We start from the raw sequence: 24462 nt of genomic DNA, 5'->3' as shown, positions 1-24462 counted from the left end.
TTGCTGGGTTTTCCTTCTTCTACCTTACCCTATTGCAATCCCTCCATCCTCCAAATGTAGGAGCCTCTACAAACTTGTTGATAGGAAACCATTCATCTTTTTGCCATAAATACAAACTAACCAATCACTTTAACCAAAGTGATTGTCTGCAGTGAAAAGCTATCACCCTTTCCACTGATCTGAGAGTGGTATTCACAACAAAAACACACTCCATTCTACTTTGCTGCCTCTCATTTGTTCTCAGCTTCCCAGGCTTGCAACAGGAGTTGCAAGCCCTGTGGAGTGCCAAAATTAACACTCACGCTTATTTTCAAGTCCGTATAACCCCAGCTAACCGCCTCTAGCTGCGGCCCTATGTGGGCTCCTACAGCTTAAACCACTGGCAAAGGTCCCTAGCAAAGCACTCAGTTGCCTGCGAAAAGCGGTAACTTAGGACCAGTTATGACTGGGCATCCCCTGGCTCATCAGCATGTGTGGCCAAACTGATGCAGCTGAAGTTTATTCTCTCCTTTTGCTGTGGGTTTCGTGGATTTGAGGAAAGGAAATGCAAACAAAAGACATTCAGCTACCATCAAAAGTCTCAGGAACAAGCTGGCCCTGCGGCAAATGGCAGGAGTGCACTCACTCTCAGAGGAACCCTCCAGGAGGGGGCGGCCAGGGGTCCAGGTGCTTCCCTGCTCCCAGACGACATCCGTTTCACCCGTCATTGGTTTTGGATGGTCCCACCTGTGAGGTTCGGCTCTGGTTCGAATTTTAAGTGATAGAGCTGAAATTTAAGGAAGTAAATGTATAATAAAATGAGGCAAAGCTGCGATGAATAGGAAGGAAGAAAAAAAAGGGAGGGAGGGAGGTTGGTTTTGCAAAGCCATGTATTTTATATTACATCTCCAACTCCATGTTAACGGAAGTCTGGTGGGCATGGCTTTAACGCCTCAGCAGTGAGGCCATGATTTTTCTTCCTTGTAACAGTTGCCTTCACTGGTAAACGAGGGCATATTTGATTGTTACTATGGCTTTTGTTTTAAAGCCCACTGCCACGTTTATTTAGGAAGTTTATTTAGAAAGTTCCCAATGCTGTGAGTTTAGTACCAGCTACTGTACACCACACGCTGAAGACAAACATAAATGACACGGCAACCTAGAATAGAAACGTGTCTCATACAAATTTATAACAACATTATCTTTTAACAGACTCGTACTTTATTTTGGCAAATTTAATATAGAAAAATATCATAATGTGAATATAGCTGTTGCTCTTTTTGTAGCATGGCTTGGGATGAGCAGTGCAAGATGGGAGAAGGGTTGCTTTTCAGAAGAGTCTTTCTTCTGGATGGGTCAAATACTGGATTATATTTCAACCATTGCTTTTGCTACGAAGAATATTGGATCCAGTAAAAGTGGTTTAAAAAGGTGATGGCCTTCCTAATAAATATTATAAAGCAATGAACCAAAACAACCTTGAAAGTATTTTTATAATTAATAAATGTAAACATCAAATTTCACAATTAATGCTCAAAACTCTTATTTTCAAAAAATTTTTAACATTTTCTACCATCATATAATAATAGAGTAACTAAGCACATATTTTAAAAACAAAGTGAAAAAGTGGAGTAAACATTTCAGATGACTCTAACAGTAAACATAATTCAGTATATTTATATGCAAAGTCATTCCAACAATATACTCTTTTTTTCCAGCTGGCGATCAAAACTGTAGTTCTAACTACCATCAAAAATGTCCCCTGAATGTAATTCCCGAGCTTATTCAGTGCTGTCATCACTCTGCTCTCCGTCTTTGGCAGGGGGTGCTTGGGGGACCCTTGGTACATGCAGATATTTGGCTATGGTTATAAAGACAGGAAACAAATGTGCCAGGATTCTGAAACGAAGCCACTGCCTTGTTCTCAAGATCTTCACATCCCTTTGTCTCTGTGATGCCTCAGGTAAGGTCACACTAAATAATTCACAGGGGTGCTCTTTCTGTTCCTATCAGTCTCTTCAGCTTCTCTCTCTGCTTCCCTTCCCCACTCCTCAAAGACTACAACTGGGCAGCCCCTCCTCAAAAGACCTGGCATCTGTAGCATATAAAACCAGCGCATGTACAGATGGACCTACATGCTCTGTCCCCTTCAGGGGCTGGGTAACTCCTCGTTTTCTATCAAATAATCCTTCTTCGTGTACTTGGTGCCCCTAACTAATCTCCACACTTGGAGGTAGGCATCCCTTAACGGCCTCTTGCTCCCTTCTCCAGCGCCCGCTGGCGTCTGCCCGCTCCCCATCTCCAGCCCGCCTCCCCTGGGGCTGCCGCTCGCCCCCGGCCCGCTCTGCTGCCCGGAGCCCCCTGTCGCCTCCCCACCTTCTGCGCCGCCACCTCCACCCTCCCCGGGCAGCTCCTCCAGGGGGAACGGCAGCTGGCCTCCAGCTGGCTGCGCGCCCTCGTCGGGCTGCGCCTCCAGGTCCTCGTAGGTGCTCTGCTTCCGCGTCTCCACGAATTTGGCCACACAGTAAATGACGGAGCCCAGGGTGTTCACCACGACGCCGGCGATGAACAGGGAGGTGGGCGCCACGTCGCTGAAGGCCACCATGCCCACGGTGATGGTGGCGATGCTCTTCACCACGCCCACGAAGCTGGTGGTGACCGCCGAGTTGATGTAGGTGCAGTGCAGCGTGGTGAAGTTCATGGCGCAGCCGATCAGGATGCAGGCCACGAAGATGCTGACCATGGCCGGGTCCTTCCAGCCGGGGAAGGCCCAGGCGTGGATGGAGTCGGTGCTGGCGAAGGAGAGGACGACGAGCAGCGGCGTGGCGGAGACGGCGATGACGTACTGCGCCGTGAGCGGCCCGTGCTCCGCGTCGGCGCTCGCCTTCTGGATGAGCACCAGGTAGGCGGCGTGCACCAGCACCGCCAGCACGCCCGTCACGTACCCGATGGGGTCGCCCGTCAGGTCGCCGGCTCCTGCGGCACACGAGAGGGCCCGGGCGGGAGGGAAAAAGAGAGAAGACGCCGGTGGGCGCGGGTGCGCAGCTGCTGGCGCCACTCGCCGGGCTGCCAAGGGCTCGGGGTCGCGCCCTCGCTTCTCCCGTCCAGCGTGGCTGGCCCATTCTCGCCGCCCCGGGGGCGCCGGGTGTGGGGTGCGGGAGCCATGCGCGGTCAACTCCCGGGGCGATCCAGGAGGAGAGACGCCCGCCCTGCCACACTGCCGGGGGCCCCGTCCAGCGCAGATGCCCTCGGGGGGCGGCGGGAACAGGGGGAGCCCCGGCTAAGGGCCCCCAGCCCCGAGCGGTCCTCAAGCGACAGCTTCCCGCCCCCGCCCACTCCAGGCTCGCGGGGCCGCCCAGCCCGTCCGCGCGTGGCTCCCGCTGGGGCCCTTCCGCTTGCGCCCGCACCCCCGCGCGGCGCCGCCGGCCCCACGGGCCCCGCCGTCTGCGCCGCGCTCCCCGTGCCCGGCGCGGCCCAGGGAGTTTCTCCTGACGGCGCAGTCTGGCTTCGAGGACGCCGGGAGGAAGGAAGGGTTGCTGGGGGGCGGGGGGGGGTGGGGAAGGGGGAAGGCACGAGGGGCGGAAAAGGCTATACGGGGTGACGGGGACGTCGGAGCCAGGACAATCGTGGCAGGCGGGAGTGGAGGGAGAGTGTGGATCAGAAAGAGGGGCGAGAGCGCCGCGGGAGGCACCGCGGGGTCCCCGCCGTCCCGTTGGCGAGGCTGGCCACTCCATGCCTCAGTTTCCCCATCGGGCAGCGCGAGTGCCACACGAGGTGACCCCCACCTGGAAGCCGGGGCGCTGCCCGGAGTGGGCGGGCTGGGGAGGGCGCGGAGCCCGCTCACCTGCCAGGGCGGCGCCGCAGGTGGTGATGAGCACGGCGGCCAGCACCCCCGGCGAGGGCGCCCCGTTCCTGAGCACCAGCACGCCGACCAGCATGGTGACCAGGGGCAGGCAGCGCTTGAAGACCACGTACATGGGCAGGCTGAGGCCGCGCAGCGACCAGAGCGTCAGGCTGGACTGCAGCGTGGAGAGCGCGGCGACCCCCGCGAAGGAGCGCGCCAGGCGCAGGCCGAAGGGGGGCACGGCCACCAGCCCGAGGCGCCGCAGCAGCTCCAGGCTGAGCGCGGCGGTGGAGCTGGTCAGGCACTGCACCAGCGTCAGGAAGGAGAACTGGTAGCGGCTGATGAGGAACTTGAGCAGGATGTTGAGGGAGCCCGAGAAGACGCCGTGCGCGATGGCCACCGAGATGCCCAGCACGCGGCCCCGGCACCGCAGCCGCATCGCGCCGGCCCCTGCGCACCCCGCCGGCGGCAGCGCTCGGGGGGCCGCGGGCGGAGCGAGGGCGGCGGGGGCGCCCGCCCGGCGCGGCGGGGAGGGCCGGGGGCGCCGGTCGGCTGCAGGGGACAGCCGCGGCCCGGGGTCCTCGCGGCTCGGCGGCTGCGTGTCCTACTGGCCCGCCGCTCCGGGGAGGCAGGGACAGGGGCGGGGGACTCCGAAAAGTGGCGGGTGGGGGGCAGGCCCGAGAGGAGTGGCGGGAATCCTGGCGACAGCGCTGTGTAAGGAGGTGACGAGCGCGGTGGGTGGCGTCCCGCGCGCTGTCCCCGTCAGGGAGACGACGCTGTGGAGCCGAGACCCGGCGCCGGGCCGAGGGGCGCGCGGGCTCGGGGAGGCTGGGACCCCGCCGAGCGGGAATTTTAGGGACCTGAGCGCCCCTGGACCGAGCACCCCTGATGGACCGCAACAAGTGACGGCGCCCCGGTCGCCACCCCCACCCACGCCGTCCCCGGTCCCCGGGGCTGCAGCGGCTTCGCCATCCCCGGTCCCGCCCGCCGCAGCCGCGGGGACCGGTCTAGCCGCCCGCCGGCGGGGGAAGCGGTCGGGGTCGCTGGGGCTCCCCGACCCCCCGCCGCGGGAGGAGGCCGCGCCCAGGCCGCCGGTTGCGCCTCGGGGCCGCAGGCTGCCCACCCTGGGCGCATCTGTCCCGAGGGCTCCGGAGCGCGGGCGCGGGGGAGCCGCCGGGGGCGCCGGGGCCGGGCGAGCGGGGGCGCAGGTTGGCGGGGAGGTCAGGGGATGGACCGTGGGCCCAGGAGAGACCGGTCTCGGGTGAGCCGCCCCGGAGCCGAGGGGCGCGGGGGCGGACGCGGGCCCAGGGGAGCGCGCGGCGGCAGAGCCCCGGCCCCAGCCTGGCGGCTCGCCCTCTCCGGGTCCCAGGGAGCGGCTCGGCGGCAGCGGTGGCTTGGGACAGCAGACGCGCGGGCCTGCGCCACCTCCCCTTACCTCCCCGGCCTTGGGGACTGCCGGCTTCCATCTGGCCAAGAGAAAGAGGAAATTTTCTGCGGGAGCAAGACCTCCGAAGCCCTTGGCTCGGCCTTCAGCGCCCTGGGAAGGAAGCTGGGGGCGCGGGTAACTCCGAAGTGGAGGGGTTCGCTGAGCCGATGCCCCCGCTAAGCTGCGGACACAGCTGAATCCGGGCGCGACTTGAAGATGACGGCCCGGCCCTGGCGAGGGGGCAGCGAGGCAGGGGAGGGGCCGCGCCCCGCCTCTGGTCCCCTCCTGGTGGTGGCTTCCCGTAGCCTCCCGCCCGCCGGGACCCCGGGCTCCGGACCTTTAAACGCGCACCCCCCTGAACCCAGGACATGGTTCCCTGGCGCATCTGTCCCTGCTGTCGGCCTCGGTGCGGACCCCGACCCTTCCGGGCCAGGTGTGTAAGCTGGGATTGTCACCAGCGCAGCTGCATGGCCGCAGCCCCTCGGCTGCTTTGTCCGGTAGGTGAGCTCGGAACCAGCCACCCACCTGAGCCCAGCGCCTGGCAGGGCCATCCCTACCTCTGCAAGGTGGGCATCCAAGAAAAGGTTTCCGAATGGCCCATTGTGCCAACTTTCCAGGAAAAACTGGAAAGCAGGACACTGAAAAGGCGCCTCCATTCCCCAGGGAATTCTTGGGTTTTTGTTTCTGAACGTTGTGGTTACCCACTACCGGCTATTTCAGGGACTTTATTTTTGAAAAGTTGCTACCATTTCTCTGGTAAATAATGAGGTCTGGTGCAGCAGTTCAAATTATCTGTATGTGTGTGGTGAATACTCAAAGCATACGCAGAGGTTTTAAAAAGTATTTGAAAATTAACTTTTAAAAGACGTCAGCAAATAACGGATTGCTGCTTCCCAGGACCACTGCAATTAAAGGATGGCTGCTTTAAGCCATCTTAAGAGACTCCCATAAAGAATTATCTGCCCAGACTTAGTTTTGGAATGATTCATTTCTGTCAGCAATTACAATTGCTTCCATTTGTGATACTAACATTAGGTAAAAGATTTGGGGCTGATTCAGCTATTTTACCCTTCCCATTTAGGCAAGAACATTTAGCTTGACATTTGAAACTTACAGTGGCATGAGACAGAATATGTTTTCTCCTTTACTTATTGCAAATAAATTTTTCTCATGATGGTTTTCATTTTTATTATTAAAAAAAAAAAAACTTAACACCATCTCTCACACACCAGTTATGAGATAAATGCCTAAAGAAAAATGGGAAAAAAAGGGGGGATACTATTAGCAAGGTTAATTGAACAAGGAATGTCAATCCAAAAGCCAAATAGCTATTTGACCCACTGGAGTCAAGGTATGAGCAGACCCAGGCTCTGCTCTTTGGAACCCCTGAAGAAATGTTAATGGCCTTAGATAAGGCCTTTAGTTCATTCGTTCATTCAACAAACATACGGAGCAAGTATTTTGTGCCAGGCAGTCTGTTAGCCAGAGAGGACCAAAAGGGGGGCATGCATGTTTGTTCCCCCGTGGTTCTCAGGTGGAGGTGAGGCAATGCTGAGAAGCTAATGAAATAATGGGGTCAGGTGGCAGGAAGTGGGGGTGGGGAAGGGGGAGGGAATGCACGGAGGGCAATGAAAGCAGCTTGAGAGGAATATCAGAGAAGACTTCCCAGAGGAGGAAGTAAGGACTTGGGGGAAATTTTTACTTCTCTTTATGATTTCAAATTGTAAAAGTAACCCATACTACTTGTAGTATACAAAAGGAAAACACTTAATAACCGTGACCATGACATCTTGAGTTGATTTGTCTTGCAGCAATAGGTGCCCAATACACATAAGAACAATGGATCGTTCAGTGTCAAGATACAGAGCTCTATCTCATTCTTTCTCCCCCCTCCCCTTCCTCCTTCCCCTGCTTCCTCCCACTGCCCTTCTGTTTTTGTTGTCTGTGTCCATTCACTGTGTGATCTTCTGCATCTATTTCTCTTTTTTTTCTTCTTCTCTTCTTTCTCTTCTAGGATTCACCAGGATTCAATTCTGGGGACCTCTGATGTGGAGAGAGTTTCCCTGTCAATTGCACCACTCAGTTTCTCGTCTTTGCTGCGCTTCACCTTGACTCTCCCCTTTCTCTCTTGTTGCGTCATCATCTTGCTCCGTGACTCACTTGCCTGGGCACTGGCTCACCGTGCAAGCACTTGGCTGGCTGCATGGGCTCTCAGCTCACCACACGGGCACTCAGCTCACCACACAGGCACTCAGCTCACCACACGGGCACTCAGCTCACCACACGGGCACTCAGCTCACCACATAGGCACTCACGTGCACTCGGCTCACCGTAGGCACTCAGCTTGCCACGCGGGCACTGGCTCACGTGCAAGCACTTGGCTGGCTGCATGGGCACTCAGCTCACCACACGGGCACTCACGTGCACTCGGCCCACCGTAGGCACTCAGCTTACCACGCGGGCACTGGCTCGCCGCGCAGGGCATTGACTCGCTGTGCAGGCACACTTCCTCTTTTTTCACCAGGGGGCCCCAGGGATCAAATCTGGGTCTTCCCATATGGTGGCAGAAGTCCTATCCCTTGAGCCACATCCATTTCCCTCTATCTCTTTCTTTTAAATGACTATTCTAAAATATAACCTTTAGACATTTAAGTTATTCCCAAACAATGATCAAATTAATATTCTTAGACATTTATTTTTACATACTTCTGGAAGTATCGTTTTAGGGAGGGGACAGGAAATCCTAAAAGTGAAACTGCTGGGTGGAAAGTCACTTCTACATCTTGATTCATTGCCAAGTTGCCCTTCAAAAAGGTGACAGCAGTGACCTCACTTTAACCAGTACTGGATAGTATCTGTATTTGAAATTTTTGCCAAAAAATGGCATCTCACTTTAATGTATATTTCTTTATCATTAATGAGACAGTCTGAGCATCATTTTGAAGTGGATTGAACATTTGCATTCTACTTCTGTGAGACGTGTACTGGGATGTTAATCATGTTATACATGTTGCAAATATGTTCTTCCAATATCTTGTCTTTTAATTTTGCAAATGGTGTGTTGTGCTATTTTCAATTTCACATGTCGTCCATCTCTTTTTTTCATCACATCATGTGGGGAAATGAGCTGCAAATGATGGGTAAGACTTTGCCAAGCCAAGATCGGGGCAGCTTGGCCCAGCTTGGGTACAGAGAGGAAACCCTGCATTGTGGACGTGGGGAATCTGTGCGCACGCTAGTGTGGCTGGCGCACCACGCGCGCGACCAAGCGGAGGGCAGCAAGGCTGCGGGGAAAGGCAGGCGCTGACCCCTGAGGGACCTTGGCCGCCTGGTCCGTGAGCTTGACTGTTTTCCTGTAGGCAATCCTCTAAGCAGAGAAAGGTTTTACACTAAAATTGATGTAATCAGATTGCATGTTAGATCCATCTCCGGCAGCTGTGTCGAGGAGGGCTCTGAGGACATGGGGCTAGAGCCAGACGTGCCATTCAGGAAGCTGCGGCAATTGTCCAGGGAGCGCTCATGGTGACTCGCCCCGGCAGACAGTGGTGCGGAGAGGGGAAGAGACGGAGCGGAAGGTATTTAGGGGGAAAGGGACAGGACCCCGTGATCTCCTGAACGTGTGGAGTGGAGAGAGGAAGAGGGAAGAACAGGATGACGCCAGGTCTTCAGCCTGAGCGCGGGATGAAAGTGTGCGCGGGAGGAGTGGGTTTCGTGGGCACGATGGGGCTGACTGGAATGGGTGCACCTGCAGTGCGAGGCCCACGAGAGGAGGCCTGGGGCTAGCAGTGCATATACGGAAGCGGGCTCCATTCAGCGGCTTAGCTCCCGCAAGGAGAGGCCTGCCCGTTTTTGGAAGAGCACAATTACAGCTAAGATCATATTTAAGAACTGCCCAAGGCAGAGGGGCAGCTGGCTCTCTGCCTGGCCCCCCTTGTCGGGGAGGACCTTGATAGGATCCCCCCATGCCCAAGGCCTGCTTCTTAGGTCTTAGACTCAGTTCTGTCTGCCAGTTCTCTCAGGAACGATAAGGACCTAGTCCCCAGAGTTCAAAATCGTGACTATTTCTCAGGGACCAATTCCTGGTACTCTGAAGAATGGGAGGCCATGTGGCTGTCAGATGGGTTTGGAGTCAGTCAGACTTCAGGGGCCAGCTCTGTTACCTCCTCGCTCTTATGACCCCTGAGAGGCCTGGTGTTCTTGTCCGGAAAGCAAAATAAAGATGGAAAGGGCTAAGAGCTACAAAGCTCTGGGTGTCCGGCTCATAGGCGACGCTCGGTGCCGGCGAGCCCCCTCTCCCCTCCATGCTCTGGTGCTCAGGCGCAGGAGGAGCCCGGGCGGGTGACGGGCCGAACTCAGAGCTCAGGGGCTGACGTGAATGCGGATTCTCCCAGCCCACTGGGGCTGACGGGTGGTCCTCTAAAGGCCAGAGCTGCTCAGCTTGTCAGCTACCAAGAACTGAAAACTGTTCAGAATTCTCTTTCAGGAGACAATCCAGCTCCCTTCCTTGTTTTCCCATTCTCCTTCAAGGAACCAACTGGCTACAGGTCCACCCACCCACTTCCAGGCTCGCAGATCCAGGAGCAGGAGGTGAGTATCACAAGGTCGGTGCTCTAAGATTGCCAACATCCCAGACTGAAGTGGAGGGAAGAAGACATCAAGGGAGACATTAGTTTCTAAAATCACAAGTATATGTCTTAAAAGGTACATGTGAGGCGATTTTGTTCATAAAATCCCTTGAATTCGAGAAGGAGAACATGCGTGTCATTTCATTCTACCGTGAACAGGAGTGGGGTAGGGTATGCTGGAAAGTCCACTGTAAGTTCTCCGACATGCAGAACAGCGCACTGTGGGTGGCGCCAGCTGAGCACACCCTGGTGTGCCATCACCAGCTCACACTGAAGGGGGCAACAAGTCCTCTGGACCCCACTGCTGGGACACCACCAAGGATGAGGACAAGCACTCATCATCACAACACACTTAGGTGAAGCAGTGTCCTGTTTATAGGAACGCCCCAAAATAATCAGGACTGATTGGTCTGAGAACAAAAGAGTTGTATTTGAGATCATTCAGTCAACAAGTATTTATTGAGCACCTTCTGCATGCCAGGCACAGTGCTGGGGCCAAGCGTGGGACTGGGATGCGGTCCTTGCCTTCCGGTCATGGGCACTGAATGGGGTAACTGACCAGGTGTACACAGTTAGGTTGCTAGAAACCGTAAAAGCAGATCTTTACCCCCCGCAGGTATTTACAGGACTTGCAGACATGTTTAAGCCCCACTCCCGGCTCCATTTTATCCTCCTTCTGTTCCACCTTTTAACATGCTTTCTTGTTTCTGTACTTTGTAAGCTGTCTTAACATTTTCCAGGAACAAGTAAACAAAGACGTATGTAATGTAAGACACCATACATACATTTTATTTCTCTGATTATTACCCTTTTACTTTTGAAAAATTCTCAAAAACTTGTCAAAAATCAGTTATAATTTTTCATTTAATAACATTTTTAGTATTATTTAAAAATATAATAAATGTTATGCAAAGTGGTTTTACTAATTTTGCCTTCTATGCTACTTTTTTAATAGTCCATCAAAACCTAGAGATTTTTCAAGGACACTTAAAGAGGTAGCAGGAGGGTATATAGCATTAATGAGGGCTAATTTCAAGGGCAATTGCTAGAAATCTTAGTAGGGCCTTTGACTTTTTGCTCAGTGAACAGTTTTTAAAAATTTGATAGTTGAGAAGCAGGAAGGAGGAAAATAGAGGGTTATGGGTACAATACCTGAAAAGATTTGAACAAATATTAAAAAATGTAAGCTCGTTGCTCACAGCACCCACTCTCTGTGGTGTGGCTCCAGCCCTTGAGAGAGTCTTACTCGTTCTGTGCATTAAGCACATGGCAGACACTCAAGCAGCTGCCAAATAAATGCACAATAAACTCCTCTTGGAGCCCAATTACTGAACCACACATACGTCCCACTGCATATAGTATTGTATTCTTAGACATACAATATTTTAGATAAAGTCCTCTTGTGGGGATGTCATGCAGTGATAAAAGGTCAAGAGATGCAGTTTATTTTCATTTTTATCAACAGCAGCGATACTTTACATTAAAAAATCACATAAAAATGCAATATATCACCATCAGTATAATCTACTGATCTCCTATATTTTACTATTATACAATATAAGGATTACATTTTAATAGATATTACAGGGTATGCCATAACAGCAATTACTCCATAGGATTTTAAGAAAAATGGCTTATGGTACCAGGTTTAAACAGGGAACAAAGTCTCTATCAGCTGCCTCAAGAATGATTTCAGGGTAAATTTTGCAAATTTGAAATCTGCATAGCATAGAAAAGCATAATGTGTATGTTATCAACAATCCATTTATTTCCTGTTAAGGTATTCTTCAGCCAATCCTCTTTGCTTCGGACCAAAGCAGTGTTTCTCAGGCAGGGACAGCAAGGCAAGCAGGATCATAAACCTTGATCGTTTCATCCCAAGCACAGTCAACCACCTACAAAACACAAACGAAGCAAGAGTAAGGATATTGGCAAATACATGCATTCAAAACTGGCAGCAGAGACTGCGTCATTTAGATCACCCACCGGTAAGCCTATCCTTAAATAGGAAAAACACAGGGATACATTTGTGATCGAAGGTCTTTTCTTTTTAAAATATATTTCAGTGATGGTCTCCCCCAAGCAAATTTGCCTACAAGGATCTCCTCCCACCCCAAAGCTACATCTTTCCCTACTTCCAGAAATAACTGTGGGAAAGATACATTCCCATGCTGTGAACCAAGACCCCGGGCTAGGCACCATGGGGACAGAGGCGAAGATAAAGGACAGCTCTGCCCTCTGCTCTTTCTGGACTGTGCATGGCAAGTGCTCTCCTCGAGGGGCTCTGAGCCTGCACTATTTGAATGCACTGGGCACTGTGCCAGAAGACATCACCACTGCCATGCCACCTGCACTGGCTCTCTTGAAATAAAAGATTTTAGGAGGCAGACTTGGGAGACAAGGGCATTCAAGTCTGAAAAAACACATGAAGAAGAATATGATGGGAAGAAAGTCCATGGTGTTGAGGCACTGTGTTACAAGGAAAATGTAGTGAGTGCAGCAATGTCTCAGGGCAGAGGTTAATAATAAAAATTGATTGCATTTCTACATACCAGCAGCAAACAAACAGAAAATGAAATTCTAAACATCCATTTACAATAGCATCAAATAACAAAACAATAATAAATTTAACAAAAGATATGCAAAACTTCCACTAAAAACTACAAAACCTTGCTGGGAGAAATTAAAGAAGACATAAATAAGTGGGGAAATAGAGGGTTATTGATTGGGAAGTGGACTTGGCCGAGTGGTTAGGGCATCCGCCTACCACATGGGAGGTCAGCGGCTCAAACCCCGGGCCTCCTTGACCCGTGTGCAGCTGGCCCATGCGCAGTGCTGATGAGCACAAGGAGTGCTGTGCCACGCAGGAATGTCCCCTGCATAGGGGAGCCCCATGCACAAGGAGTGCACCCCGTAAGGAGAGCCGCCCAGCACGAAAGAAAGTGCAGCCTGCCCAGGAACGGCGCCGCACACACGGAGAGCTGACACAGCAAGATAATGCAACAAAAAGAAACACAGATTCCCGGTGCCGCTGATAAGGATAGAAGCGGTCACAGAAGGACACACAACGAATGGACACAAGAGTGCAGACAACTGGTGGGGGGGGAAGGGGAGAGAAAAAATAATATATATATAGGCTTAAGGATTGGAAGAATAAATATTGTTAAGATGCCAATGTTTCTCCAAATAATTTATAAATAATTTATAATCACAATAGGTCTTTTTATAAAAACTGACAAGGTGCTTTAAAAATTTACGTGGAAATGAAGGGGACCAAAAGAATCTTTAAAAAGACCAAAGCTGGAGTTCTTATACTACCTGACTTACCGCTGTATTTGACAAAAGTGCCAAAACCATTCAATGGGGAAGGGAGAGTCTCTGCAATGAATGGTGCTAGAAAGACCGGCTAGCCATATGGGAAAAAAGAACCTTGACCCCAACTTCATACCACATACAAAAATTAATTTAAATGGATCACAGACCTAAATATGAAAGCTAAAAGTATAAAGTTTTATAGAAGAAAACCTAGGAAAATATCTTCTCAATCAGGAGGTGAGTAAAGATTTCCTAAACAACAAAATAAAACAAAACAATAACTATATAATTTTTAAAAAGATTTATTTTATTTATTTCTCCCCTGCCCCATTTCCCCCATTGTCTGCTTGCTGTGTCCATTCACTGTGTGTTCTTCTGTATCTGCTTGTAGTTCTTCTGTGCCTGCTTGTAGTCTCATTAGGTGGCTCCACGAACCAATCATGGGACCTTCCAGAGTGGGAGAAAGGCGATTACTCTCTTGAGCCACCTAAGCTTCCCTTCTGCTACATCTTCTTATTTCCTCTTCTCTGTGTCTCTTGTTGCGTCATCTTGCTGCGCCAGATCTCCATGTTGGCTGGCACTCCTGTGCAGGACAGCTTTCCCACACAAGGTGGCATTCCCACGCAGGGCAGCACTCCTGCACAGGGCCACATTTCCGCATGAGCCGGCACATGCCACGTGAGCCAGCTTGCCCTCACCAGGAGGCCGTAGACATCAAACCCTGGACCTCCTACATGGTAGACGGGAGCCCAACTGGTTGAGCCACATCCATTTCCCTAACTACATAATTCTTGATAAATTAGTTTTAATAAAAAATAAACCTTTTTAACATCAAAAGACACTATTAAGAAAATGAATATGCAAGCCACATGGTGGGAGAGAATATTCACAAAATATAAATCTGACAAAGAAGTTGTATCCAGAATATATAAAGAACTACTCCAACTCAATAAAAAGACAGCCTAAATTTAAAATGGGCAAAAGATGTTAACAATTTATACACACAAAAACCCTCAACATCATTAGGCATCAGGGAAATTCAAATAAAAACTATGAGATACCATTGTATCTTACTGTAACATATATCACAGTTTTGCTAGACTGGCTAAAACGAAAAAGACTAATAATACCAAATGATAGCAAGGACACAGGGCAGCTGTGACCCTCGTGCATGGCTGGCAGGGATGTAATATGATATGAGCATTTTGGAAAAACTATTTGGCTAATTTTTATAAAGTTAAAACTATCTTTTGACCTGCAATTCTACCTCTACATATTAATCTAGAAGAAATGAAAACATACCTTCACAAAAAGATGTATTAAAAATGTTCAGGGAAACGGACTTGGCCCAGTGGTTAGGGCGTCTGCCTATCACATGGGAGGTCTGTGGTTCAAACCCCAGGCCTCCTTGACCCGTGTGGAGCTGGCCCATGCGCAGCGCTGATGCGCACAAGGAGTGCCCTGCCACGCAGGGGTGTCCCCCACGTAGGGGAGCCCCATGTGCAAGGAGTGCGCCCCATAAGGAGAGCCGTCCAGCGTGAAAGAAAGTGCAGCCTGCCCAGGAATGGCGCCGCACACACGGAGAGCTGACACAACAAGATGACGCAACAAAAAGAAACACAGATTCCCGTGCCGCTGACAACGACAGAAGCGGACAAAGAAACAAGACGCACGCAGCAAATAGACACAGAGAACAGACAACCGGGGTGGGGGGGGGGAGGGGAGAGAAATGAATAAATAAATCTTTAAAAAAAAGAAAAATGTTCATAGCGGCTTTAGTCACAATAGCCAAAAAATGGAAACAAAATGCCCACTACCAAGAGAATAGATAAACAAAGGACAGTAAATTCACATACGGAATACTTCTCAACAACAGGAATATCCTCAACAAGATGGGCAAATCTTTCAGAGGTTAAGCTGAAACAGGCCAGAAACAAAAGTACATACTGCAGGTCTACATTTAAAGAAGTTTTTAAAGAGGCAAAATTATCTAAGGTGAAAAGAACTAGAATGGTGTTTTGTTTGTTTGTTTTTCAGATACAGGGTGGGGTGGTGGTGGTGGGAAGATGGGAAAAGGATCCAGGGAACTTGGGGTGAAGATGCAAATATTTCGTGTGATGCAGTGCGGATTACACAGTGCATACTGGTTTTCAAAAAATGTATATGTAACATTTGTGCACTTCAGTGGATGTAAATTTTACCTAAAAATAGTAAAAAGTAATGGTAATAATAATAACAGAATGAGGGGTGGGAAGTAAAGAGAGAAATAAATGAAACAAGAATGTAAGTAATCGCTGAAGTTAGGTAATTAAAGTTCACTTTGAATATGTGTACTTCGTATATGTTTTCAAAAATTTTTTTACAAGAAAAAGAAAAGAAACAATGTAGCCATTGATATGAAGGACAAAGTACTGAGGGAGAGTCTTTACTACAGGTACTTTGCACTCTCTTCTCCACCCTTTAATGGGTACAAAAGGTGGTAAGTAACTGGAGGGAATCCCCAGGCATGGGTAATCTGAATTACCTGGCTGTCATTAACTGGGAATACAAGAACCACTCAAATTAATCAGCACTCCTCAGCATCCACTAACAATATTTTTAGATCAGAATCCCAGCTACAGAGAGCATTAGAGACCTTGTGGTCAAGCATTTTTATTTTAGCTTTAAAAGCCAGGATCTTGGAGGTTGGTGGCTGCCTGCTTCTTCCTTTCTCTCCGCACCAGGCTCCTGGGCTCAAGTTCAGCCGCGCAGTCCTGGCCCTGTGCTCTTGTGCTGATCCCTCCCCCCGCCCTGGAGAGGTGCCCTCACCTGGCATCGGTCATTCCTAACCCCCATCCCTGGGTGCCCTCTTTGGCCCCCTACGGATCCTACGGTACCCTGCCCCACGGTACCTCCAAACCTGATTCTACTTATTTCTTAATGCCTGTGTCTCCAGCTCTTTGAGAGCACCGACCATGTCTTGCTAGAACATAATCACAACTCAATGAACAGTGGCTCAAAGAACGAGTTTTTTAGACGAAGACTTTAGAGATGAACTTTTTCTCGTGTTCACACACTAGAGTAGCAGAGCTGAAACCAGAACCCGAATCTGTTGAGTCTGTCCACTAAAAATAGTGCCTAATAAAAGGCAAACTGACATTCATTATTTACCTAGTCCTGCAGGTGCAGTTTTTATACCTTGGAACACAAAGATCATTCTATTAATTTACCCTGGCCTCATCTATGTATATTTTTTCAAGGGCTGGGCCTGCCCCATTGCTAAGTGTCAACTATCATGGAGAGGTGAATCAGGAAAATGAGATTTCTGATTCTAGCACAAGGTATCCACAATCGTGTTTCTGAAATCCTTATTCAGCACTCTTCAGTCCAGCTTCTTATTTGCTCAGAATTTGGTACAATAATGAACAAATGTCAAGGGCACTGAATCAGCAAAGTTTCCTGAATTTATCATTAAATTAACTGGTAAATACAAAAAGGGCTAAAACTCCAATGGTACTTAACTGGGGACAGACTAAAATTAATGAAAATAATATTTTCCCATTAATTAATTAAACCCAAAGTCTATAAAGTTAAAAAAGCTTACAATAATTTTAAAATAAGGTTAAAAAAAGCCTTTACTAAACCACAAAGCAGCTCCCAGTGCTGGCCCCACGTCTTCCTGGTAAGGAAGGCTGCCGCCTCCACCATCCCTGCGGGTCTTGCTAGTTATCCTGGCCACCCACCGCCCTCTGCAGACACGCTTCCCCTCTGAGTCTAGGCCTGAGAATGAACCTTGGGCTCTTTCTTAATGTACCACAGTACCCACCCAAGGACAGCCTGAAAAACTGTAAAAGACAACTTTGCTAAAAATAAAAACAAAGCGAACTGACATGAAAATACCCAATTTGCTTTGCAGAATGAGGTCCTCTCATTCTTTAGCTTGCAAGCCAGAGAGCAGAACCCTTCCTGGCACATCCTGCCTCCTCTGAACAAAAGCCACCCTTGCCTGCTGTCCCACGAAGACCACTTCGAGGCCAGGCTCGGGAGAGGGAAGAGGATGAGGCCAGGGCAGCTCCTTTCCCACCGACCCAAGTTCCTCTTTCCCAGTTACAGTCTCCCATCTGAGGATCCACCTGTTTGCCTGTGACCCTGATGTTGGGAGAAACTGTGAAAGACTGAAATCAGCAAAAATATTACTCGGTGTGCTTTCAGTGACACGCGTGTTCTACAGGGGCCTGTGCCTCTTGTGCTCTCGCTCTCTGCACTATTTTACAACTCCGTGGGTTACAGAAGATGGACAGTGATGCGAAGGACTCTTGCCCATCAAAATAGCAAACGAGTGAGCAATTGCCCTCTCAGGAGATAATTCCGAACATTACATTTTATGCCTGGTCAGATACTGACCGGTTTTGCACCTAGAAGTAAATTCATTTCAGTATCCCTGATTGCTTCTAAGTACCTGGTCTTCGGTTCCTCTGAGCTAGTTGTAAAGTGTTACATCAGTTACACAAATGAGTTAAATAAAATCTTCAAAATGTGTTCTTGTTATATTTGCACGAGGTTCGTGACTTCACCATTTTGAAAACTGTCCACTAACCCTTCTTTCTATGGATTGTGATGATCCATGTTTTCGCACAGGAAATAAACAGTAACAAGCGCCGTTTTCTTTACAAATGTCATAAAACGGGGAGGAGGGACAGGCTGTTACACTAGAGACAGGTTTAGATGGGTGCTGAATCGGGCACGGCAGGGAGCTCTGCTCCTAGTGGCGAAGGTGAAGAGGGCAAGCCTGCAAGATGCACAGCCTCACCGGCACCTCACCCGTTCCCAGGGGCGAAGGTGCTGGTCCTTGACTCTAAGAAGAACATAATAGATGCCTCCAATGCAAACTCATGCAACGCCCACACAAAAGTCTCTCGGCATATGGCTGGTTTTTATTGTTGTTCTTTGTTTGTTTGTTTATTAATTTATTTATTTCTCTCCCCTTACCCCCCGCCCCAGTTGTCTGTTCTCTGTGTCTATTTGCTGCGTGTTCTTTGTCCGCTTCTGTTATTGTCAGCGGCATGGGAATCTGAGTTTCTTTTTGTTGCATCATCTTGTTGTGTCAGCTCTCCGTGTGTGCGGCGCCATTCCTGGGCAGGCTGCACTTTCTTTCGTGCTGGGCGGCTCTCCTTACGGGGTGCACTCCTTGTGCATGGGGCTCCCCTATGCAGGGACACCCCTGAGTGGCAGGGCACTCCTTGCGCGCATCAGCACTGCGCATGGGCCAGCTCCACATGGGACAAGGAGGCCCGGGGTTTGAACCTTGGACCTCCCATGTAGTAGACGGACGCCCTCACCACTGGGTCAAGTCCGCTTCCCTATTGTTGTTCTTATCTCAACCCTCAACTGAGCCCAAAGCATTATACTAAACTACAACTTCCTGGAGCCACCTGTATAGGACAGTCTTTCTTAAATTTCAGCGTGTATCCACATCACCTGGAAGGTGACTGTATTAGTCAGCCAAAGGGGAGCTGATGCAAAATACCAGAAATCTGTTGGCTTTTATAAAGGGTATTTATTTGGGGTAGGAGCTTACAATTACCAGGCCCTAAAGCATAAGTTACTTCCCTCACCAAAGTCTATCACCTCGTGTTGGGGCAAGATGTCTGCCTTCGTCTGCCAAGAGTTCAGGCTTCCTGGGTTCCTCTCTTCGGAGGGCTCAGACTCTCTGGGCTCAGCTGTTATGCTCTCTCCACAAGGCCAGCTGTAGACTATCAGGTGAACAGTTCTGTCTCTCTCCCCTTCTTACATGTCTAAGGAGTTGCCTCTATTCCTCTGCTCCAGTGTATTCACTTCCCGGGCTCCAGCTCAAATCTCCCAACTCAGTCCTTTGCCATGTCTTTTCTCTGTGAGTCCCTGTTCACCAAGGGATGGGGACTCAACACCCTACTGACATGGCCCAATCCAAGTCCTAATCATAATTTAGTCAATTAAAAGTGATACCTTTGACAGATCAGTTTAAAGACATAATCCAATACCTATTTTGGAATTCATAAACAATGCCAAACTGCTACAGTGACACAGACACAGATTGCTGGACCCATCTTTGCAGCACTGGTTCCCCAAGTGTGGGCCCAGCATCTGCATCCTTGCAAAGTTAGGGAACAGTCCCCAAGACTACCCTGGCTTCTGACACCAACTGCAGAGTTTGGGGGGTCCCCAAGACTACTCTCAGGTTTGATCATTCACTAGGACTCACAGAACTCACTGAAAGCTGGTATACTCATGGTCATGGTTTATTACAGGGAAAGGATGCAGATTAAAACCAGCCACGGGAAGACGTGCATGGGACAGAGCCCAGGAACTTCCTCGCGAGGACTTTCCAGGGGTCCTCTCCCAGTGAGGATAAGGATGGCGTTACTTCTCCAGCAGTAATGTACGACAGTATGCACAGAATGCTGCCAACTGGGGAAGTCCACCTGAGCCTTCATGTCCAGAAGTTTTTCTGGGTTAAAGTCGTTTAGCCCTGGCTGGTCACCCACGTAGCTGACCTCAGTCTGCAGCCCCTCTAGAAATCCAGCTGAACTGCATGGCCTAAAGCACCCAGCCTAAATCACACTGTTACTATCTGGGTTGATCCAAGGCCTGAGGTAAACAGACACTTTTATCAGGCAGGGCATTCCAAGGGCTTAAAGATTATGAAGTGGGAGCAAAGGCCAAGCCAGTCTTTGGGCAAGGCTGAATTCTTTATTACACAGGTTTTTGTTTTTTTAATATTTAATCTTCTTTATTACATACTAAAGTCTTCAAATCTAGAGTGTATTGTTTATACTTACAGTTCATCTCAAATTGTACACTAAATTTTTTAATAATTAGAGTGAAATGTAGTCCTACCAAAACAATAAAGTTCATGTTTAATGGAAAAATATTTTAAATAGTTTTTAATATTAATTACATTTTTCCTGTTCTACTTGTTTTAATTTTTAAATATAATATACTTTAAAATATATATATATACTTAGATTATGTAAATGTTACATAAAAAATGTGGGGGATTCCCATATGCCCCACTCCCTACCCCTCCCACATTTTCCCACATTAACAATATCCTTGATTAGGGTGGTACATTTACTACAATTGATGAACACATCTATGGAGCATTGCCACTAAGCATGGATCACAGATTACATTGTAGTTTACATTCTCTCCCACACAATTTTCTAAGTTATGACAAGATACATAATGGCCTATAACTGTCACTGAAACATCATTCAGGACAATTTCCAAGTCCTGAAAATGCCCCCATATTATACCTATTTTTCCCTCTCCCTCCCCTCAGAACCTCCAGTGACCACTGTCTCCACATCAATGATAACAATTCTTCTATTGCTAGAATCACAATAAGTCTACAGTAAAATAACAGTAAGTCTACTCTAGTTCATCGATCATTCCCCAGTCCTGAGGATTCTGGGATGGTGATGCCCACTCCACCTCTAAATGAGAGAGAGCTTAGATCCCATGGGGCAAGTAGATGGAACTATCTTCCTTGCAGTTGCAGACTCTCTCTGTTCCTTGGGATGCTCATTGTCCACCATCACCTCCTTGTTTGTTGTCCTGGGTGATTTCAATGACCTGGAGAGTAGGTTTTGCAATGCTGTTGAGATTCAGGGCCCAACTGGCACATAAACAGCCCAAAGATTTAAGTCTCTTGGGCATACATCTATCCATTCTACACAGGGTCTTTACACCAACGTCCCCAGACGACTTGGGGAACAGTGTCCATAGATGGGCCTCAGCAAGTTCCATAAATGCAACCGCTGTTTATACATACATTGAGGGGTATAGGAGTTTGGCATTGTTTATGAATTCCAAAAAGAGATCTTGGATTATGTTTGTAATTGATTGTTACAAACTGTTGTAAACTGGTCTCTGTTTCTCTGGTCTGTTTCTCTTGGCATATTAGGTTGTATTAAATTCAGAGGTTTCACTTTTACTTGATTAAATTATGATGAGGGTTTGGATTCGGCCACATCAGTAGGGCGTTGAGTCCCCACCCCCTAGATGGGCAGGGACTCAGAGAGAAAACAACATGGCAGAGGAGAGAGAGTTTAAATGTTGGAGTCCCGGAAAGTAAACACAAGAGAGAAGAACACAGAGCAGTAGACACAGCTCCATAGACACGGCAGAGGCCTCAGGAAGAGAGAGAGCCTGATAGCCTACAGTTGCAGCTGAGCCTTGAGAGAAATGACCCCCAGGAGAGAAACAACATTTATCCCAGGCTACAGCTGATACTGGAAGAAGCTGCGACCATGGAGACTTAGGAGGAAGAGGAAGGCTGAACCCTCACAGAAATGGCAGCCATCTTGCTCCAACACGTGGCAAGAGACTTCGGTGAGGGAAGTAACATATGCTTTATGGCCTTGTGACTGTAAGCTTCTATCCCAAATAAATATCCTTTATAAATGCCAACATATTTCTGGTACTTTGCATCAGCACACAGTTGGCTGACTAACACAAGCGGGGTTCATAATTTCCTTCAGATTCTCAATACTTGAATCTAAAAAAGGTCACGAGTCCATTATACTTACCTAAGGAACCTTCTAATATACAGCCAGGACTAAGAACCTCTGGTTCAGAGCATATGGATATCAATTGTCTTTTTTTTTCTTTCAATTTTTAAAGAAGTTTTAGATTACATAAATCTTACATCAAAAATATAGGAGATTCCCATATATCTCACTCTCTCCTCCCCCATTAACATCTTTCATTAGTGTGATAAAATTGTTACAAATGATGAACACATATGGATGCACTGCTACTAACCATGGACTACAGTTTACATTACAGTTCTGTACACTGTACACTCTGCCCCACACAATTTTAAAGGATTTGACAAAATGTAGAATGGCCTGTATCTGATATAAACTGTCTTAACTCAGCTTTTGCCACATGAGTAAAGATTGATTTCTGTGGGAATATTTTTGTAGAGGAATTCTTTGTTGTTGACTAAAAAAATTACAATTCAGCAGAATTCAAATATTACTTTTGAGAAGAAAGAGGAAGAGATCATTTTACCATCTATATAATGGTAAAATATTTTGTGCTATATTTCCACCATTTTATTTATCTTTGAGTTTCAAATCTGGAAGACTGACATGTGGGAGGAAAAGTGCGATTTGGGAGGGCAACTAAGAAAGAAGAAACTTGATTGAACTATCTTTAAACCAAAACTCCAGCCCTACCTAAATCTATCTAAAACTAAAAGTTTATATGCTTCCTGATAACTATTCTATATAAGCCAGTATCTAGAATTTTTACTTAAAGACATGAGAAAATTGTATTAATCATTTAAGCGCTAATCACAATATTTTCATTTTATTTGAAACAAATAAATGGATTGTGTTCTAAATGGGCTGAGGTGGTTTACACATTAACCCATAGGGTAAAAAAAAGTAAATAAAGATACAACAAAATACAATCTGTTCTAAAGAGAACAAATGGCGCAAAAGCTTTCAGGCACCAGACTGAACATATTACAACACTTGCACAATGAATTAGGTTCTCTGCTTTATGACAGTTAAGGAGAGAACAGGAGCACACTGGAAAAGAGAGCTTTTGTTTTCTAAGAACAGCCGCGAATCATTCTGTATGTAGTAAAAATATAATTCTTGTGTATATAAATGATTGGTCAATGAATGAATGAGTGAATCTTTCTGGCAAGACTGTTGTCAGGCACAGACTCACAGAGGATGAAAGGCTGCTAAGGAGACGTGAGATCAGACATCTAGGGAAAGGCAGGAGACCAGTGGTATTGCTTCTATGTCCCAGGAGCTCTCGATTATTCTTCTGCAACACAAGGCTGTTTAAAACATAAGACACACATACATGCACTCATTCCCTCACTCAGCACCTCCTCTGCACCAGAAGGGTTCTGAGGGCAGCATAGTGAGCCCAGTGGTCCTGGTCTCCGGCTCCTGTGCAGAGATGGAGGAGTAAATCGACAACTGCACACAGTGATCAACACAACGACGGAGGAAGTGTGGGGTCCAGTGAGAGTATGTTGGGGTCACTCTATCCAACGAGGGACAGGGTTACCTAGCTGAGGCCCAAGGAGGAGAAGGCCTTGAGTCAGAGAGTGGTGGTGGTGGTTTACGTGGATTTGTTGCTCTTGTGCTTGGGTTTGTTTTTTTTTTTTGGGGGGGGTGGGGGGGAGTGGCTGCTGAGGGAAGGAAGGAAAATATTCTAGGCAGTGAAATAAATTAGAATAATGAAGTAAAAGTCCTGGCTCTAAGGAAACGAAAATAATTCCTCTGGTGCACCTCTTGATCTGAAGAGAATCAATCATCTTCATTATTATTTTTTAAAGCTGTTATATTCTACAGCAGTGAAAAAAACTAAATTAACAGGATAGAATTCCATACAAGCTCTTTTAATTACTGCATTCTCACTTTTGTACAGCAAAATAGGTATTCCTAAGTTTTAAGAATAAGCACACTAATTAAAGATATAAATTCCTTGCAACTGCACTAACATCAACTTCTTTAAAATACATAGCAAAGCATTCTTGAAAATTTGAAAAGAAATTTATCAATATGACCTATTAATTCCTAAATACTACTAAACACATACACCATGATATCATCAATATGGAATGGTTGAGATCAACTGTACGAATTCATTAAACAAATATTTCAGCATTTCCTGTGTACAAAGTACTGGGCTAGCTGCTACAGTAGACCAAAGATGGTAGAGAAATGAACCCAATCAATAAGGGTTTAAAATAAAAAATTATCGGTAGATCAAATAAGATTTGTTACAAAATGTCTTTAATCATAAAAATCCCATAAATACAAGATTTAGAGAATAAAATATTATAATGAAAACACCAGACTTCAAATACATATTTGCTAAATCAGTCTACCTGGGTAACTGTGGTCATTTTAGACCCACACAGCATAGATTGTTGCCCACACCTTAAGTTCCATCCCACCCCAGGAAGGGGAGGATGGGTATGAAACTTCATCAGTCTCTCAGGGCAACTACAGATGGTAGTGGCCTGCATGACTTGGATAATTACAAATGGCTGCAGCTCTGTAACTACCTCTGGCAGAGGAGAAAGGTGGGAGAAGCTTCATTGATCCCTGGGGCAACAAGGGCAGCATCAGCCTACACAGCTTACAGTATCAACTACATCTTCAGTTCCTACTACACAACCAGCAAGGGCAAAAGGGCAAGAAAGCTGTAAACTAAAGAAAGAAACTGTTGCTGAGGATAAATACATAGAGTAAGCCAGATGCCAAGACACCAACAAA

At 47.9% G+C, this 24462-nt stretch overlaps 2 protein-coding genes across 3 annotated transcripts in view; both read right to left on the bottom strand.

The window, feature by feature from the left end:
* Positions 1-1198: 1198 nt before the first annotated feature.
* On the bottom strand, positions 1199-4262 carry SLC35D3 (solute carrier family 35 member D3). Its single transcript, XM_004468546.2, has 2 exons — positions 3824-4262; positions 1199-2955 (listed from the first exon to the last, which is right to left on the bottom strand). Exons 1-2 carry the CDS (start codon positions 4260-4262, stop codon positions 2129-2131), a joined length of 1266 nt encoding a protein of 421 aa, XP_004468603.1. The 3' UTR covers positions 1199-2128.
* Positions 4263-10314: 6052 nt separating this feature from the next.
* Positions 10315-24462, bottom strand: part of PEX7 (peroxisomal biogenesis factor 7) — a 114763-nt gene continuing 100615 nt past the window's right edge. Inside the window, exon 10 of one of the 2 annotated variants that reach the window (XM_004468544.5) lies at positions 10315-11769. In XM_004468544.5, the coding sequence (XP_004468601.2) occupies positions 11701-11769 (69 nt within the window). In that variant the 3' untranslated portion in view covers positions 10315-11700. The remainder of the gene's footprint in view (positions 11770-24462) is intronic. The other variant, XR_011650158.1, reaches the window with a different exon arrangement.

This window comes from Dasypus novemcinctus, chromosome 11, assembly GCF_030445035.2.
Source record: "Dasypus novemcinctus isolate mDasNov1 chromosome 11, mDasNov1.1.hap2, whole genome shotgun sequence".
Classification (NCBI taxonomy): Eukaryota; Metazoa; Chordata; class Mammalia; order Cingulata; family Dasypodidae; genus Dasypus; species Dasypus novemcinctus.
The sequence above is the reverse complement of the archived record's forward strand: the minus strand, read 5'-3'. Positions and strand labels throughout refer to the sequence as shown.

Excerpts from the sequence above, each read along its gene's own strand:
- SLC35D3 (XM_004468546.2), bottom strand. The coding sequence starts at position 4,262 with ATGCGGCTGCGGTGCCGGGGCCGCGTGCTGGGCATCTCGGTGGCCATC. Across the intron at positions 2,956-3,823 it reads CTGCGGCGCCGCCCTGGCAG|GAGCCGGCGACCTGACGGGC; the intron begins GTGAGCGGGCTC and ends CGTGTGCCGCAG.